Source organism: Myotis yumanensis, unplaced genomic scaffold (assembly GCF_028538775.1).
Source record: "Myotis yumanensis isolate MYYU_CA2020_CCGP unplaced genomic scaffold, mMyoYum1.0.hap1 SCAF_9, whole genome shotgun sequence".
Lineage (NCBI taxonomy): Eukaryota > Metazoa > Chordata > Mammalia > Chiroptera > Vespertilionidae > Myotis > Myotis yumanensis.
In genome coordinates, this window is record NW_027223760.1 from 39606291 (window position 1) to 39626460 (window position 20170).

Below are 20170 nucleotides of genomic sequence, written 5' to 3' on the forward strand. Positions count from 1 at the left end.
ATACAAAAAAAATGCAAAGATGTTTTAAGCATGTTTAAAAATATTAGTTCTCAATGCAAAATTAGCCCTATTAAGTTGTTGAAACTCATAGAAAAAATGTTTTATTTTACATGTTTAAGGAATTGTGGTATTTATCACTGGAAATGAGCCATAGTTACCTTATTTTACACATAAGAAAACTCAGACTACAAATATGGCTCATCATCTTGCCCAAGCTAATGGCAGAGTAAAGACTAGATCAGTAAACTTTCTGTGATGATGGAAATGCTTTTTTGCTTTATGTAATATGATAGACAATAAGGCTATTGAGCACCTGAAATGTGACTGAGGCACAACATTTTAATATTAACTACTGAACTGGAAACATACTTATAGAGAAAGTCAAGAGCTTTAAATTCCATGAAGTGTTTTGTTGTGGTTTTTTTTTTCACTTCTTTAGCAATCAGTAACTCTGTCGTTAAAGAGTAATTTCTTTAAGATTATCTATTTTTTAAAAAGTGGGGTTTTTCTGCATTTTGATTATCTCTGCAATTTAATTTAGCCATTTTAAAGCACACAGTGCTAGTACTGCACATCAATTAATGAAAGGTCAAAGGATTCTGAAGCTTTCCTGATGTGCCGGATAACACTGATAGAGGATAGCCTAATATACTAACCTCTAAACAAGGAGGTCTGCTTTTTACTGAGTTCAGGCCTGACTGTCCTCCCCTTTCTTCTCCTTTTCATACCCTCTACCTCCTCCCAGAACACAATAGTTAGCTAAATAAAGTCATCGAATCATATTGAACATGCTTATTAAAAATTCATGCTAGTGTCAGTTAACCCACTCCTGAAAATATTTTTAACTGTTCTAAACATCTATTTTGAATCCCTAGCAACTAACAATTCCAGCCCTTTTATGTGCTCAGATGACCTCATCTCCTTGTAGTTTCTCTTTATGTTAACATTTCTTCTCAAATAACCAGCCTGCAGTCACTAAAAACAAAGTATCCCAACTCTTTGCCTTTCTGCTCCGCTCTCAGCAGACCTGTGACATGGACTACCACTCTCCTCTGAAAACCAAAAATCCCCACTTTGCCTCTATCCCATCACAACCAAACTCCATCTCTTCCAAAAATGTTTCAGGATTTTTTATGGGTACTGGTGCTGACTAACATTAACCTTGACCTTTGGAAATGTTTTCTCCCAGTTTTGAATTAGAATACACACCCCTGAAAATAGTTTAAATGTAAAAAAAAAATCATACATCTGCCTTGGAATTACTAATATAATTAACCCTAATCTTAGTAGAATGAATGATTATGCAAATTTTTCTATAAACATTTTAATATGAGTTACTTTAGACAAAAAATACACAAATGTCATTTCTCTATTCTACCTACAAGTGGGTATTTTTTCTAGAACATTTATTATAGTTGAAGGACTATAACTTATCTAAGTTAGAATTAATTTTAAAAATTATAATTTCTGATATTTTCATCTTAAAACGGTTATCCATATCTCTCTGACTCAAAAAACAACAATCTCCATTATTTTCTGTAATGACTATAAAAGTGAACAGAATTTCTTTGATCCAGAAATGAGGAAGAAAAATTACCTGGAACAGTTTCCGCAGTCTAATACACCACTGAATGACTTACTATCATTATCAAAGAAATACTGCGTTTGTTCAGTAATGCAACTCTGCTTCGATATAGAGGCTGTAAAGTCCTCATCTTCCACATCAACTGTGGGGAAACGAAGACCACCATTAGGAAGGGACATGGTAGGCAGTCCCCAGAGCCTTCCTTTCTCACGGACAAAACAACTGCAAAAGGGCAGGCACCTTGATTGGCTGTTTACTGCTAGTAATATAGTGGTAGCCCTTAATAGTTGCCCAACAATTTTTTCAATGGGAAAAAATTAATTCAAATATGTAACAGCTACGAAATAGAGCCAATGAAAGAGAGGAAAGTTTTGACAAATAGATTTGAACCTGTAAGTGTCAAATGGGTGATTCTCTTTCTATCACACTCTCTTTCTGAGTTTGTTAAATTCAGTACATCCAAAAGTATTTTAATTATCATGACAACTAGAGGCCTGGTGCACGAAATTCATGCACTCAGGGGATTGTCCCTCAGCCTGGCCTGTGCCCTCTCGCAGTCCGGGAGCCCTCGGGGGATGTCTGACTGATGGCTTAGGGCCTAAGCCGTCAGTTGGACATCCTTAGCGCTGCCGTGGAGGCAGGAGAAGCTCCCGCCACTGCTGCTGCGCTTGCCAGCCCTGAGCCTGGCTTTTGGCGCTCCCTCTGTGGAAGCGCACTGACCACCAGGTGGCAGCTCCTGCGTTGAGTGTGTGCCCTGGTGGTCAGTGCGTGTCATAGTGACTGGTCGTTCCACTGTTCAGTTGATTTGCATATTAGCCTTTTATTATATAGGATATCTGAGCATTTACTTACCTGCCTCCAGAAGCCGGGGAAAAGTCAAACTCAAGATAAACTGCTGTAGAATAGACCTGAATTTTAAATATGAGTGATTATTGATTAAAATCTATATATTTTCCTTTATAAATTATATAATAAAAGTGTGAAGAATTTTTTTTTATAAACACATTTCTTTTTCACCTTTCAGAAAAATATTAAGAATTTGTTAATAAAAAGTTTAGAAGCTTTTTATATAAGTATTCTTAAATTGTACAAAACATTATACATTGTTTCTGTTGAAGAAGTCAGGGTGTGTAGGACCAAATGAGGGACACATGTGTGAGGAGACATAATATGAAATGAGACTGTGGAGAAGTGGTAAGTCTAGCAGGAGAATATCAGTATTTCAATGTATGGGTTTCACAGTCAGTATTTTCTCCTTCTTTTAGTTTTTAAAGCTCTGAGGTAGAAGAAAAAGCCTAAAAAAACAAAACAAAAATGACTTTGTGCCATGGGTTTATAAACTATTTACTTTATAATATAGAGTATATTTTTAAATACACAGTGTGACATATGATATTGATTTTATATATATATATATATATATATATATATATATAGTGTGTGTATGGCATATAGAATGTTTCAATTTTATAATAAAGGACAATTGAGCCAAATATTAGTATAGAGTTATTTGGAACTGAGATTAGTGTTAAAAATAAAAAGTGGTGGTAAGATATTCTGGCCAGAAAATAACATAAAGGAAATCAAGTATTTCAGAATCAATATGAGATTTTTAAAAATATTTTTATTGTTTTCAGAGAGGGAGAGAGAGATAGAAACATCAATGATGAGAGAGAATTATTGATTGGCTGCCTTCTGCACGCCCCCTACTGGGGATTGAGCCCACAACCCGGGCATGTGCCCTTGACCAGAATCAAACTTGGGACCCTTCAGTCCGCAGGCCAACACTCTATCAATTGAGCCAAACCAGCTAGGGCTCAAAATGAGATTTAGAAATCTCATTTTCACAACAGAAAGCACCAATTTTTACAAATTTGTTTCCCCAGAATAATATATTTTTTTATTCAAAAATCTTTGCTACTTTATAATCTAATTTTAGCTGGGAAAGCCTGAATATCAAATGAACATAGAGATTAACCTACCTGGGATAAGGCTAGGACAATACACAGCTCGGCATTGATAAAAAAGAAATATAGTGACAGTGAGGAAGGGAGGGAGGGAGAGAGAGAATGGATCCCAGACACAACAGGAGGTGCAGTTACTTGACTAAGCAGTACCAATGACAAATTTGATCTTTCAGACTTCCCACAGTGCCTCACTAAGCAGTTTAAATGTCTCATTTTCATAGGTGGCAGGTTATAGGTGAGGGGGTGAAGGAGGTGTGATTCAGTGAAAAGAAAGGATTAGATCCATTTCAGCAAGATGATTGATGCCTTTAAAACTATGCCAGCCTTTGTATGAACAGTAAAGGGGTGGAAAGATGAGTCATTATGTCAGGAATTTGATGGATGAAGACATCCAACTGGAATACAGAATGAAATAAATAGAAGAGATAAAAACACCTACAATTTAAGGAATTGAGTATCCTATAAGGAAGACACACAAATGAAGAGTTTCAAAGGTCCCAGAGGAAAAAGAAGCTTCTGGAAAGGCTGGCACTTGCATGAGCATAACATTATTTTCATATAAAAAATGGAATGATTGTAACAGCTTTACATGGATCACTTAGAAGGACTATTTATAAATACACATATATATATTTTAATATATTTTATTGACCCTTTACAGAGAGGAAGGGAGAGGGACAGAGAGTCAGAAACATCAATGAGAGAGAAACATCGATCAGCTGCCTCCCACACACTCCCCACCGGGGATGAGCCCGCAACCAAGGCACATGCCCTTGACCAGAATCGAACCTGGGACCCTTGAGTCCATAGGCCGACGCTCTATCCACTGAGCCAAACCGGTTAGGGCTATATATACATATTGTCAATATGTGTTATTGGGAATAAAAAAATTCCCAAAATTATTATTTACATGTCACAAAATCCATGTTTTCATCACATTGTTTACTATTTACATCTTTCTCTCCTTACCAATAAAAATAGAATTTTGACTTACCAGGCAGCAGCTGTCGCCCACCAGCCGATATGTAATATGTCTGCTATTGACGGCTGGAAAATATAAAATAAAAAAGTCAGTGCTTTCATCCACACTGAGTGTCTCTTGGAGAGGGAGGGGTGACTTGGCTATCACTGACCACGTATGCCGAGCGATGCCCTGCTCCTTGTTTGGGGGCAGCACCGGGCTCACACACTGACTGATAATCGTAGGATTTGTTAAAAGCATAGACTGATATATTAACCAGATGTCTCATCAAACTTGGATCAATCTCGCCAAAAAATCTTCCAATCTGCACAGAAAAAAATAATAGTTGCAAATTAAAGTCAAATATTGATACCTGAATCAGTACAGTGAAAAGAAATAATACAAAGAATCGTGTACTAAAATTACTTGGGAGTTTTAAAACCAGGATCTGGCATTCCAATAGAACGCAAATGAGCTTAATTCAATACCCAAAAGCTCTGTGTGATATCTGTAGAAGGAATGGAAACAATTTATTCAGCATTAAGGACAACCAAATGCCTCCTGAGGATGAGAAACATAGCACAAATAAGAAAAATGGATGGGACTTGGGAAAGAAATTTGTAGGGACTGTGATGAACTGGAGTGAGCCCCAACCACAGGCGCAACCTCCAAGGCATCAGAGGATTACCCTGAAGTTTAATCCTGAACTCCAGCCCATAAACATTGTCAGGGAGGAAAAACAGTCATTGTTGAGAGATCTTTTCCTTCTTTTTCTTTTAAGAGAAGCCACAAATGTAGACTCAGAAATGAAATTAGTTGACAAAAAATTCTACTTTGTTCAAAATCTTCTGTGAAGCAATTAGCAATTTACAAATTTGGTATTAGAAACTTCTGTTTCAAAGCAGCCATATATTAAGTTACACACTATCAACTGATAAGTATTTAATACATAGGAATATTCTACATTTCTGAGAGATCAAAAATAAAAAGTTTATATCATGTTAAGATTCTTAACTATATGTTTTAATTACTTTGAGTACTAGAAAGTAAACTCAACTAACAAACATAAGGAAACCTATATTCTGGATGCAAATCTTAATGACTTATATCATATTAAGCACTTTAAAATTTATAACAAAAATAAAACAACTCATCAATTTCTATTATGGTATGAAGGAGTATTGTAATGTTGGTCTAGGAAAATATACTTTGGAAACCTTAGTTCTTTTTCACTTTAAGGTACATACCTGATTAGTATAATCATCATGATTTGCCATTAAAAGAAAGCCACCATCATCTAGAATCACACAATCCATTACCTATAAAAATAAAAATAACAGTTAACACATTTTAGAAAGATTATAAGGTTATACTATCATTACTTCCATACATGTAGATGATTATAACAACACTAGAAGAAAAATTCCAATGATTGTCTTCTCTTGGGCACACATCCTCAAGAGATTCTTACTAAATAAATTAAGGGCATGCATAGATTCATATCAAAACCCCAGGGCTTGATATTCCATCACTATCAACCCAGTTAAAACTGTCAACTTAGTCTTAACAAATCATAAGAATAAATCAGAAATAATCCTTTTGCCACTCCAAAAATCATCTGAATCATTCAGTAAACTGAATATATCAAAATATTTAATGTATAATTACTTTATTATTTTAAGCACATGTTTAAGATTTGATAGAAATATTTTTAAATGAATTTTAGTCATTGTGTTTCATAGACTTAAAAAAAGGAGCAGTCTGGGGATAGAGCTATATTTATAAATACTTGGTTGGATCATTTAAAATTTAAAAGCAAAAAAAGAAATGCCTGTGACAGAAAAAAATCATTAATCCTGATATATAGCATAAATTCCCACCTAATTGAAATCATGTGTAAATGCATGAATCAGTTTAATAGTTTTTATTGTATAAAAACCACAATTTGAAACACTGTTTTCAGAGTTGGGAACATGGGCATTCCATTTTCCTACTGTGGAAGCAGCTTGCCAAAACCTTTGCTCTAAAAACATAGTTCCCATAATCAATGTTTACAAACTCTCTATAAAATGGATAAACTACAAAAATAATGAAATTATTGACATCATTTTGATGACTAGAAGTGATCAGATGATATAAACCCCTTGCTTCCTTGGGAAATATACACACAGATAAGATGACCAGAAGAGTGGAATTCATCCTTCCTTATTAATTTTTTGGAATAGTTTATCTAGTATCATTCTTAAAGCATCTTCAGCTTTTGAACAACAAAAAAAAAAGTCCACATTTGCTTTTTCAAACTCTCAAACAGAAATAAAATAGAAGGCAATGTAAAATTCAATCCATGTTAGTGGAACTTCATAATAAATTATATAATCCTTAGGTTTAGTAAAAAAAACCCAATTTCTCATCATTGTAAATACAGTGTTGAATTAACTTAGAGGAAATGCAAAAGATGGGGGAAGACTGCATGGATAAGTAGTAAGTACACCTTGTTTAGAAAATGCCCACCCAGGAATAGAGGTAAAGATTCATAGGTACAAAGAATCTAACAGAATTGAGATAGAAGAGAATACAGTCCATATTGATATGCCTTTATTTCCCATAATATAATAATCTTTTTAAAAATAGGATTTAAAGTAGTTCACAACTTCATAGTTAATTTTTTTAGCACTTGAATTTCCTGCATCTTTTTAAATCATAAAATCTTAGCAAGAGTAACAATAAAAAATTATACAGTGGGGCCTTGACTTACGAGTTTAATTCGTTTGAGACCGAGCTCGTTAAGGAGCTCGTTAACTCAAATTACTCTGTCAACTCAATGCAAAAAATCGGCAGAGAGACAGCTGGCATCTCAATAAACTCGTTAGTCGGGACACTCGTAAGTCAAGGCCCCACTGTAGTTAAGCCCTGGCCGGTTTGGCTCAGTGGATGGAGCGTCGGCCTTCGGACTGAGGGGTCCCGGGTTCAATTCCGGTCAAGGGCATGTACCTTGGTTGCGGGCACAACCCTGGTGGGGAGTGTGCAGGAGGCAGCTGATCGATGTTTCTCTCTCATTGATGTTTCTAACTCTCTTTCCCTTTCCCTTCCTCTCTGTAAAAAAATCAATAAAATATACTTTTAAAAAAATTCTAGTTAAAATGTTTATTTTAAAGAGTTTTCTTACATCACTGTTTCTTTTGCAGTCACAAACTGGACCAGCACACTGAAAGACAAAATTACAATTATTACCACATTTTGTAAAACTGAATTTTAATTGTATCATATTAATACCATGTTGCAATTATAAATCAAAATAATTTAGTATAAAAGTAAGATTAAACATCAGTCTAGCCGATAAAAAAGAGAATTATTTTATCTTTAGAAAATAGCAATACTTATCTACACTACCATTTCAAACGATAACATTAAATTTTTTTATATTTATTGATTTTTAAAATCTTTGGGAAAAAAAAGGAATTCATAATTTTGTTTCAGTGTAGTGGCACTGAAAATTTAGCCTCTGTATAAGATTTTACTTTTAACTTTTTTACATTTGAGAGTAAGTACATAGTAAAATAATTTAAAAATATATATATCTTACCGGATCCCTGATTGATGTTTTGGTGAAATTTTCTATCCATGAATTTACATCAATTTTAATTCCAACAACTGAAAAATACATAAAAGAAAAATGGACATATATCTTTAAAAAATATACATATGATTCTCATATGTCAATTTTTCTTCTCATATTTAAAAATTCCTGGCAGGCAAGTGTGAGTTTCTTGAGATTTAAAGGAAATCTAAAAGAAATCAATTTAATTTCAGCTATACATTGAAAAGTGTATTTGAATTAATTTAAAAGACTGTAATTTTAGCTGCAACAAATATTTGCTACATGATAATTTAGGTAATTTATATAATAGTATTGAATATAATGTTTGTTACAGAGATATTTCTCGGGGTTTGCATTAAGAAGTAATGCTGATAGCTCTTCATCTATCACATAAACTTCATTTATATTCACAAAACAGTTTATTCATTTGCCACAATACCATGTTGCAATTATAAATCAAAATAATTAGTTAATTAGCCAATTAACTAATATAGCTGCTAAGCTAAAAAAATGTGATAGTATTAAGAATAGCCTTATAAATATAAGGTCATTCAAATAGAATGTCTTAGGAGGCTTTCCTAACCTGGCCAATACAATGTATGCAATAGGTGATTAAGAAATGTTGGCTGAAGAGTGACTAGATGAGAAGATGAATGGTTGAGTGAGTGGAAGAATGATAACGTGTCTGAGAGATAATTAAGTGAATAAAAGCAACTGAGCAAAGGAAGGAAGGGCGTATTGGTTAGTAAGTGAGGGAGTGAATCTAACTATGTAGTTGAGCCACTGAGGGATAAAGCTGCCCTCAGGAGTAGGAAGGCAATTTGTGAGCCTTCTCCAGGCGGCCTAATGCATGCTCTTTGAAATGGTCAAAGAGCATTGAATCATACAATGAAAAAATAATAATTGTTAGATTATTGTCTACTCATTCCAGCCTCCTCCCAATTCCCATTAATCTTCAGTTTTATAAACTCTTTTGTTTGATTTCTTTTAACAAAAAAAAGTTATTTTCAACCTACTACTTTATTGGAAGGTTTTTTAAAAATACTTTTTATTGCATAGTTTTCACCCCAACAACGAAAACTAAACTTTCCATGTTCACATCATTACAAATATTCACATCTTTGGCCATGTATCCTTGTGCATATTCGTAACTGTCTTTCAGGTTGGACTTCTCGAATGGGATTGCTGGACCAATCCAGCGTTTAGAATTTTTACATATGACACTAAATTGACTCCATAAATTTGTGTCAACAGCATATAAACATATATACTTCTTAGAAAATTCCTCAACTCTATATACTACCAATTTAATTTTATCCCCAACCTCAAAGAGAAGGAATTGTATTTTATTTTTTAAAACATTTGTCTGTCTGTATTTAGGTTGAAACTTTCTGATAAGCATTGCCCATTTTTTAATATAAATATTAGGTCACATTAATATTGGTCATGTGTATATCTATATAATATATATTTATATATATGCTTACCTGCAGGTTTAAGAAGTTTTCCTTGGATATATATTTCTACTGCTTTGCTTACCATAATGCCTGATTCATAAGCACCAGGTCCACTTTCTAAAAAAAAAAGTGAAAAAAAGACCTATCTAGATAAATCAAATAATATTGAATTTCTTTCAATACATGACTAATCTAGCACAGGTATATGCTATGCCAGGGTAATTGGAGTGTCCATTAATTGGTTTGCATTAATTGCCTTTGGGATGTGAACTATTCAGCTTGGCCTCCTGCATTCCACAATGCAATGGGTGCCTGCCAAACCTCTGCTTCATGACATTTGCTAAAATATTGGAAAGGCAGCTGAAGTGGAAAGATTGATATTAGATTCCCAAACTGCCTTTGGATTTTTAGAAGATAATGTTCCTGGACAAAACTCTAAAATTTTCAGAACTTCAGTTTTCCCACTTGTGAAAATGAGGATAAATAATATCTATCCCCAGAGAGGTTGAGTAATTAAATTAGAAAATTTTGGGGAAAATAACAATAATATATTTTAAAATATGGCTACTATTAATTCCTATACTTAATATATTTAACAAACTAATTAGAGTGCAGTAAATTGATTAATTACATTTTTAAAAATTAAGCATTCGATATATTTTCAGTTTGTGAAATGAAGGTTTATCTACATGTTTCTAGTATTATGCATGCCTGTAGACAAGCTGCTTCTACATTACTGGATGCATTTTACCTCCTCAGTTAAATAGATGCTTCTGTCTTTCCAATGTCAGCGCATCGTGTATACTTAATAATGACTATTCTGAACAATTAACTTATATTTTGGGGGAGTAATGCAAGTAGTAGCAATAATTTATTATTTTTTTAATTTTAAAAGCTAAATTCCAAGAAATACTTACTGTTAAAGTAGGGAGCAGTGAAAACATAGTTATCATTATCAAGACTCCTTTTATAGAAGCTGTCCTCATAGGTTTCTGGATTTTCTTGCCAATTTTCTCCAGCCCTAAGGAGGAAATGGCTCATCATTTTTAGTCTTTAATCTACCTGATAACCTACTTTTCTCTTTGTGAACAAAACCAAAACTTACAGATATGTCTACATCTCAGGTATGCCCAAGCAAGTTAGTGGTAATTGATGGGGTATATGATACTCATTAAGCAATACATAAGCATTGAATTTATAGAAAAAACTGACTCCTAGGTTTTACTCTGCCATTTACTAACAAGGTAATTCTGGACAAGTCAGTTAATAGGTCAATTAATATTAATAAGCCTGCCCAGCCCACTTTATAGACTGTTCTGAAGATAAACAGAGGTAAGATTCATTGAAGTACAGTGAAAACAATGAAGTGCTATTCAAATATAGTCCATAGGCTATAACCATTATGTTCATTTGATAAGGTTAGTTTGTACAAAGAGAAACATGTTTTTAAAATATCTTAAATTATGTAATATATATGATAAGCAAATACATTACTGAAGAATCATATAGCATTTTTAAAGAAATGAAATATTTTGTAAATACTTTAAACAATGATTACAACTTAATGTATGAATAATGATCAGTCTCTGAAGAATGGCTTCCTCATACAGTAATGAACAGATTCTTGCCATAGTTTTTTGTAATGCACTTATTTTTACAGATGTTATTTGAACTTACTCTTTGGGATAAACCCTGGTAATCCCACCATCAGTCACAACAAACCGAGCTTTTACTCCCTTGCTGGAACAGAAGACAGAAGGAGGAAATATTTTATTCAACTTACTCTCTGAAAGGCACTGATTTAGGTGTTGGTGATACAAAGATAAATAAAACGATTTCTTAAAATACAGATAGCCAAAGTAAATATATCAATAGATGCAACTATGTTTTAATAGTTAAGACATCTAAGAAATACATAATTAAAAGGGAGGATGCTTAAGGAAGACATATCATAGGAAAAGAATATTACAGCTGAATTTTGAAGACGGAATAGGAGTTAACAGGGATGACAGAGAAAGCTAGTGAAGAGTGATTGATCTGGTATGATAAAAGCAAAAGGCACAAGGTGAGAAAAAATAGGAAGTCAAGTTTTGAGTACAAGCTTCTAAGAATGGTCAGCTCATGAATGATCTTGAAATCCATGCTGGACAGTGTCACCATTAGCCTAGAATTGGAGCTGCATTTTAAAAGTAAGACTGATAAGTGGGAGTTACATGGAGAATATAGACTGGAGGCTGTTGTAGGTAGAGGAATGGGAAGTATTAAAGGCATAAAAAGCAGTTGCTGTAATTGCTTAAAAACTGGAATTTGGGACTTTGCGTATAAAGAGTGGAAAACATTGTTAGAATAAATATTTAGCACTTGATGATTGATTGGAAACGGGTGGAGGAGAGACTGTAAATGAGAACCATCGTCAGATCTGTCAGTTTCTTGACTGGGTACATGGTAGGAAACCTATTTTACCACATGTAGAAGCACACACAAACATGCCTGTTCACATGTCAGTGTACACACTACGTGTAAAGCTGAGTAATGGCAGGTGTTATTCCTCACATACACCCACAACTGCAAATGCAAGCTGTCAACAATTGCAAAATGATTTTCTCAATAAATTGTTATTAAAGATAAACTTTAATTTGATGCCTATTTCCAGACATTCCCCAGAAAGATCCTAAACTGAAAAGGAGGACATAGTTTTTAATTAATAAGAACAACACTTACATGTTTTTCTGCTTACTCCAGTAATTTTGCACCAGTTCACTTGTAAAACCTGCATCCAGCAAGACCCGATTTATCAAATCCGTGTTACCTAACACAGAAAAAGGAGACCCTCAATGACACCCACATACTTTTAAAATTAAGATGAGACAAATATATTATCTATTTCTAAAAGCAATTTAGAATGAAAAATATTTCCATGAATTTTAAAATAAATCCTATATTTATTTTCTGCATTTTTTCATCTTTCCTTGACTTTTTTAGGCTATGGACAGAATTAGTAGTGGAAAAGCCAATTCTAAATGAGGCAATTTATTTTTGTAACTGCATTAACAAGATATATGAAATATGCCAATCAAGAAACAATGAAGAAATAGTATTCTCTTTTGTTTTTGTGTAGTGATTTCAAACTATCATCATTTCATGGACAGTTCTATATATAACTATAAAAATACATAGTTATGTAAGTTTTTGTTTGTTTTGGCCAAGGAACATAAATTATCACACACCATCTCCATTCCAAGACTAGCTTTTGGAATCTACTGATATTAATGAAGAATCCTATCAGCTCAAGTTCAAAGGTAATGGGAAGGAAAGATGATAAAAATCAAGGGTCAAATTAATACACATTTTAGAAACACTTTTTCTTCATCCTTTTCTTCAGGATCCTCTGCTCTAAGCCCATGATGCTGTGAATAACCTGTAAGTAGCCCCTGAAACTTCATTCATATCAACATTTCATTTTATTCAGGTAAGAAACATATGGTTTTAATTACGCTATTTCTACAAGAGGTGGGGGGTGAGATTAGGCTGAAAAATCTTAGTTGGTTTTAATTATTTTAATTTTTAGGAAAAATAAGATTTTTTAAATGTTTTAAAAGCTAAGAATTCATAAATCTCTATCAAGTTTCATAGTATAATGATGCAAATTTTCTCTAAAAGACAAATAGTTAAAGACTACTAAAATTTCTTTTATCCCAGTTTTTTTTACTTCATAAAATGGGAAAATATAGAAGCATATTTTCAATTATAAAGGTAACTGTGATCAAAATAGAATGTCAGCAAGAAAACAAGTAATACTGTTTGTCTTTTTATTCTATTCATAGTAAAACTCATTATATAAATTGGAAAATATGTGTTATATGTTTGTTTTCCTCTAAATAGCAAGAACAATGCAATGAAAAACCTTCAAAAGATCATTCAAAATTAAGCTTCTTAAATTTGAAAGGAGCAAAGGTAAGCATATCCTAAACACTTGCAAGTATCTATTTTCTGGCTTTTGAATTTTGATTTCATTTAATAATGTAATAACATTTCTTTACTAGGGTCATATTGTTAAATTTTATCATTGATATTAACATTTTATAAAGTAAATAAACAAACCATCATAACAAATTAAACTGAACCAGGATTTGACCACACTGAAACAGTTATTGTGAATTAGTGCATACTTACAGGATGGATTGTTTGGAGTTTTTCTATCAATAAACTCATTGAAATTTAAAAGAAATTCAGTGTTATTATCTGATATTTTAAGGTCATTGCAGTAATCTCTGAAAAATATTTTAAGATATTGGTTATTAAAATCAGAACATTAAAAATGTACACATAATCAGAGGAAGTGGAAACACTTTTTTTTTACTAGCTATATGACTTGTAAGTCATTGAATTTGTTACCTCTATTTCCTCATTTCTACATCAAAATGATACTTTGACAATAAGTGGTATTATAGGTATACATATTAAGCATTTGACCTCTGGATAGCATATGATCAATAAATGCTAGCTTTTGTATTCTTATTACATTATTATCACTGTAAGATGTAGGTTTACAGTTTTCATATAGAAATTGAGAAATTTTAAAACATGTATTTTCTCTCTAAATAGAAGAATACTGGTAAAACCATTATGTTAACATTTCTATGAGAAATTACTGTTTTTAATTAAAACACTAACCTATTGGAAAAAGTAGCATTGATTTAACTATAGTCAACTGCAAGATTTTGTTTTGGCACATAAAACAATGCACTATCTTATACTTTAGCGAATCTTTTTGCATCTATGATTTTGTAACATAACTCAGTCACTTGGGAAATATGAGTTATGCAGATCTTCCAAATGATGACACATTTTATACAATACTGAAAATGCATATTCATTAATATCATCACTGATGTCATCAACAGAATAGTCTAAATATGGGGACACTCATAGTAATAAATTCAACTTTACCAATTCTAATTTTTGTTTAAAAGCTCAAATTTTTGGTCTTGGCAACAATAACCCTGTCATTTTTTTCAAAGTAAAAGGCTGATATGTTTGATTTTTGAGAAAAGATTTTCCAAATACCAAAGTCATTCTTTCAATTAAAATGATAGTTCATAAAAAAAACAACACCAATTTTAGCTCTCAATTCAAACAGTCAGACAAGGGTTTCTCTTTGAGACAGCCTGGTGACTCTGACATGCCACTGAACTTCCATATTCACCGCAGGGCGTATTAAAGGACATATACTCAAGGATAAAACTTCAATAAAATTAATTCTCATTCCTTCCATCAAGGACATTTTTAAGTGCAACTGGCTTTTTTCCCTGGGTGCCTGACAATGAAGATTGCAATGACTTCACAAGTTAGAAGCTGAACTCAAGGTATTAGAAGAACTCAATAAAATGTTGCAAATAATGATTAAAAACCCATTTTTAGAATTCTAAGTTATTATTTAAAAGGCATTTCTAAAATCACGTTTCCTCATTTAATCCTAAAATTCACTTTATCAGAAAGTATATAATACTTCAAAGGCGAGGAAACCCAGACGCTAGGATGTCAACAGGTTTACTCAGAGGGACCCAACCAGCAGATGGTGAAGCCCGAGGAAGAGCCCAGTCTTCACATCCCTAATTAGTGTGTTTTAACCATACAAGGCGCTTTGAACTTCCACTCTGTGCACTTCTGTTGCTGCATAGCTCCAGGCCCAAAGCAAGTTTGACATCTACCAGTAGAAGGCATTTAGTGTGGTGAGCAATTAATTTAGACAGTGTCACTCTGTGTGTGTGTGTGTGTGTGTATGTGTGTGTGTGTGTTTATACTTGCTGGTTGAATTGTGCTGCATTTTGAAATAGTCTAAAGACATATTGACTACGTCTGATTACAATAAAAATCAGAGTATCAAATAATAATCTGATTTTTACTAATAGCAAAAGCCAAAAAGTGTTAAAAGTACCCTTTCAAGGAGAGTTGTGGAATTAGGATGGGAACAAAAGTGAAAGGTTTTTAAAATGAAAATGTGAGAAAATACAGAATGTTGTGTCAGTAGAATGAGTTCTTTAGTAATAAGATGATCCAGAAGGACCACAGAAAATTACCCACCACGAGGAGTGTGGTGCCTATGCTACAGGCAATAAGTAGCAAGAGGCTGATGGTAATATTTGAGAGGCGAATATGGGGTTAGACAGACAGCATTGATGTTGGTTGTCTGTTAGCCTAATGGTTATTCAACACAGGCCTGGGTGCTTAAGGACTCAAGATAATCACTCTTTCTCAGGTTCTTTTCCCAAAGGAATCACACATGACAGTGGGTAGCCGAACAATACCTGTCATTACCAAAACTTCTAAATTCGTCTCTAAAGACGTGTGGGAACCTGCTAATATACCTTCTATGAGGCACTGTTTCTCTAAAAGTGATCAAGTTTACAATATTGATCATTGTCAATTTCTTTTAGGAAAATGATTCCTCAGAAAAGTAAAGCAGCAAGGTGAAGAAATATTTGCATGACTTTAAAAGAACAGACTTCAATTTGCTGAAAACACTTCCAGGGCGTGAAAGTCATAATCTCTTTCGGTCACTTTCTGTGACCAAATTAGGTTGTAATTCAAAAGGCATTGAAACTACAGATCTTTAGCATTAGAAATTTGGCAAATTACTTCTAGAATACTGAAAATGACTTTGTTCTGTTCAACAGCCTTACATAAGTCACAGGTAAGCACTGAACTTTAGCCTATCGCAAATTGTTATTTCTCAGTCTAACTCATCCTCTTTAAAGTGCCTTTCTCATTTCTCGACATCCAAGAAAGACAGCAAAACTAATCTATGTTTTAGACTTCTCATTCCTATGACTGTATGCCTCTTTAAGGCAGGAATGTTCCGTGCATCTAAATTCAATGTTTTCCTTTTGCAGCAGTTTTAAAGTTGAGGAACTTACAAAAACTGATTAATCATGATCAAATAGTTTAATTTATTGAAGAATTAACAAAAATGGCTATAGATCTTTAAAACTTGCAAGCTTTCTTCTTTAAATTATATTAAAATAACTACTTTTGAATACCCTTTATTAAATCCTTCTTCCTCTCCTTCCTCTTACTACATCTTACTACAACCAATAAATAATAACTCATATTTATTTAGAGCTCATATCTTACCAAGAACTTTGGTGTATACTTTGCGTGCATAATCTCACCAAAAGCTTATACAAACTCTGCAGTAGGTGTTATGGATACAACATTTGAAAGCAAAGAGACTAAGGTGCCGAGAATTTGAGTAACACACCATAACAATGAACATATGGGTAACAGACCCAGACAGTCTTGCTCTAAGTTTGCTACACTGTTTCTCATTAATAACAGTGACAAAAATATATGACTGCTGTCCTATACTACATAAATTTCTGCCTTTTCTCGTCAGTTATTCTTTATCCCAATTTTTTAATCACCTTATTTTTCACAATGCTTTGAATACACATTCAGTATTAATGTTCTCGGGAAACCTTCCCTACAAAAATATTTTACTCAGATATACTGAATGTTCTTTTGACATCTATCGGCATTTGTATAGTCAATATATACTCATATCTTGGAGTAAAGAGGGAACTATTATTTCACATCTCTAAAACTGTTTCCTGATCTGTGAATTGGGACAATAACACTAATTTCTGATAGAGTTCTTTGGAGCAGTAAATATACTTATGCATGTAAAGGGCTTAACATGTGTTAATTGAAGTGTCACAAGTTATAACAACATTGCTTCCCTTCTCTGGTGGATTTGCTCCATCCCTAAGCACACAGGAAATTTCCAATCTTCCAGTAAGTCATGTTGATACTGAAGATGACTTAGGCCACAGAAATGGCCCACTGGCTAAGTCCTTGCTGAACAAAATAAAGTCCCTTGCTTACCATTGGGAATTGAAATTGAGACATATTTATCCTCTGTGTGAGTGCCTGTTACCTATATTTTCCATCTTGTATGATGGTGAAGCACAGAAGCCAATCAGCAAGGTCTGCTATGTAAGGCCTTCTATAAGGTGAATATATTCTCATGTGTATCTGTACACATCTATATCTATCAGTGTGTATATATGTGTGTGTGTATATATATAAAACATGTAAAAACATATAGAGAGTATGTTTGTATGTGTACACATACAGATGCAAATATATAATTCTTCATTCTTGTTGCCTGGTTAGTTCCAACAAAAGCAAAGCCTACATCTGTCTTGTTCACCACTGTATCCCCACATCAGCACAGTGCTTAGCACATAGTAGTTGCTTAGTAAATCCCTGAATGAGTAAATGAATGAGTTAGCAGGATTCTTTTCCTTTTTAAAGTTGTTGTCCCTTTGGTTCCATAATCTGGCATGAAATTAACCCAGAGCAGCAGTCTTCACCCAAATTCAGAACTGTTATCATTCATACAAACTATAAAAATAAAATAAAGCCAAACCAACCTTGGTGCTAAGAATGTATAGCCAGATTCTTCAAAATTATCCGGCTTCAGTGTCTCTGAATCTGCAAAGATAATGTTATAGGGTTAGATAAGCAATCAAGAATATATATCCTGAGATTCTATGGTAATACGAAGGCATTAGAAATATAATCTAATGAGAAAATTAAAATATGTTATGTATATCCTAAACTGAAATACATCAATTACTACAAATGTCCTCCATACTTAAAATAAACTTTAATTTTGTAACATAGATTATAACAGTTTTGTCAGAGAAAATGCTAAGTTTATAACTTTCCCATTTACTAGCCATATTCTAACCAAGATATTCTTTAATACAACACAGGTATTTAAAATGTCAACATAAAAGTTTTATGAATATTATGGTAAAGAAAATGATTTCAATAAACCAATTAATGCCTTAGTGAATTAGTAACATTTTTCACATTAGTATGAATTAGTAAGTAGAAGGATAAAACACACACAAATATTTAAGTCTAAGACAAAACTTGAATGTGAAACAGGCTCCATTTGAAAACACAAGCATATTCTTTCCCCGTTTTTGGCTGCTAAGGTTTGAGTGATCATGGAGGAAAATCTAGCAAATGAGAAGCACAGAGGATAATATCCATTAGGAATGGAAAGATCAGTGGAAATGTCAAGTGTACTAAACAGAAAAAAAGTTGAGCAACAAGAAAATACTTGCCCTTCATTTTGCCCTTTTTTGCTGTGAAAATCCATCAGAAAGAGAAAGCAGGGAAACAAAAAAAAGAGGGTAAAGCAAAGGGGGTCACAAACAATATTTTATTCAATGACTTCCTTGAATAAAAATATTGCGCATAGATCAAAGGTTCATTATGTACAGCTGTAGTCTGGAAAAGAAGACACATCTTTTTGGAGACTGGAAAGTATGCCCCGTCAATTATGACTAGAGCACTCTATCTGCTCTGTGGTTATTTCAAGGGTCTATTCTTCAAAGTGGTTAATGCAGGTGCAATACCGATGTTAGCCTATAAACAAAACCATTTACCAATCATCAAAGACCCGCTAGTCATCCCCTCGTTTATCCAGTGAAGAACTAGCTCATGCAAAGTTACTGGTTGTGAAAAGACCATCACACCTATCAAGTGAAAGTGATAAAAATGTATAAAATACCACAATGTACTCTGAGAACCAGGACTGCAGAGAGCAAAGAAGAACTGACATAGAAATGAAAGAATCTAGTTTACTTATTCTTAAGATTCCCGGTTTCCGATATAAAAGATATATGTAAATATGTATACATTTTTTACTTTATTGTACTCAGAAAAATTTAGGTTGTAATAACTGAGCCATGTGCAAAGGATATGATGGTCATTTTACTTTACTAAATCTAGTCCCCCAAAACAAAATAAAGATTAATAAAGATTTGAAATATTCACTAGTGTTAATAATTACTCCACATTCCAAATGATACTTAAAAGAATTCATTTAAGTTACTGAAGACATTAATTTTGATTATAAGAAAAAGTCAATCACCAAATCAAAACCAAAGACCAGTGCAATCTAATATTTTCCAACAAAGTAGAACATGTGGAGCACAATATTATTCTTGCCAAAAGCAACAACAAAAAAAGAAAAAAAGAAAAGCTTTACTCGCACAGTGCCATGAGCAGAGACTATGTGAAACATCTTGCATCAGCTAGCAGACCCTTAAAACAACAGCAACAGAGGACACAGCACTGCAATGATTCTATGAGCACGAAGCGAGGCGGGAAGGGTGGTGGGGACTGCCAGGGAGACGGGAGTACCTGCTCATTCATATTCTATCCATGTAGAATATTTCTTGTTCCTTGCATGTTTGGAATGGGTTAGAATCATTGCTGTAGATTTGGTAATAACAGCTACTAGAACGGATAAGCCTTGGGTATTCCAAAATCTAGACCTCTTTAAACATTTGATACTAGAAGATAGTAAAGGGACCCTGAAGTTGCTTTCACAGTACTTACATCTGGCCTGAGTTATTGTCTCTTCTATTTTGGCTTTTATATAGTAAAAACTGTAGGTTGGTAATACCAAGGCCAAACTGCAATAGAAACAAGAGAAGCATAAACACAAACAAACAAAAATGAAACATAAAAAAAAAAACAACAAAAAACCACCACACGTCAAGTTCATGGGAAATCCAA

At 33.4% G+C, this 20170-nt stretch overlaps 1 protein-coding gene across 7 annotated transcripts in view; it reads right to left on the reverse strand.

The window, feature by feature from the left end:
* The window catches only part of CACNA2D1 (calcium voltage-gated channel auxiliary subunit alpha2delta 1), a 381531-nt gene that overhangs the window by 20546 nt on the left and 340815 nt on the right, over positions 1-20170 (reverse strand). For 4 of the 7 annotated variants that reach the window (XM_070424148.1, XM_070424147.1, XM_070424145.1 and 1 more), the window contains 15 exons: positions 19991-20067; positions 18709-18729; positions 18004-18064; positions 13742-13839; positions 12290-12377; positions 11246-11308; positions 10486-10589; positions 9599-9685; positions 8097-8164; positions 7680-7718; positions 5761-5832; positions 4686-4838; positions 4547-4599; positions 2438-2493; positions 1598-1727 (listed from right to left, as the gene is read on the reverse strand). In XM_070424148.1, coding sequence (XP_070280249.1) covers positions 1598-1727; positions 2438-2493; positions 4547-4599; positions 4686-4838; positions 5761-5832; positions 7680-7718; positions 8097-8164; positions 9599-9685; positions 10486-10589; positions 11246-11308; positions 12290-12377; positions 13742-13839; positions 18004-18064; positions 18709-18729; positions 19991-20067 — 1170 coding nt within the window. The remainder of the gene's footprint in view (positions 1-1597; positions 1728-2437; positions 2494-4546; positions 4600-4685; positions 4839-5760; positions 5833-7679; positions 7719-8096; positions 8165-9598; positions 9686-10485; positions 10590-11245; positions 11309-12289; positions 12378-13741; positions 13840-18003; positions 18065-18708; positions 18730-19990; positions 20068-20170) is intronic. The other 3 variants (XM_070424150.1, XM_070424149.1, XM_070424146.1) reach the window with 1 other exon arrangement.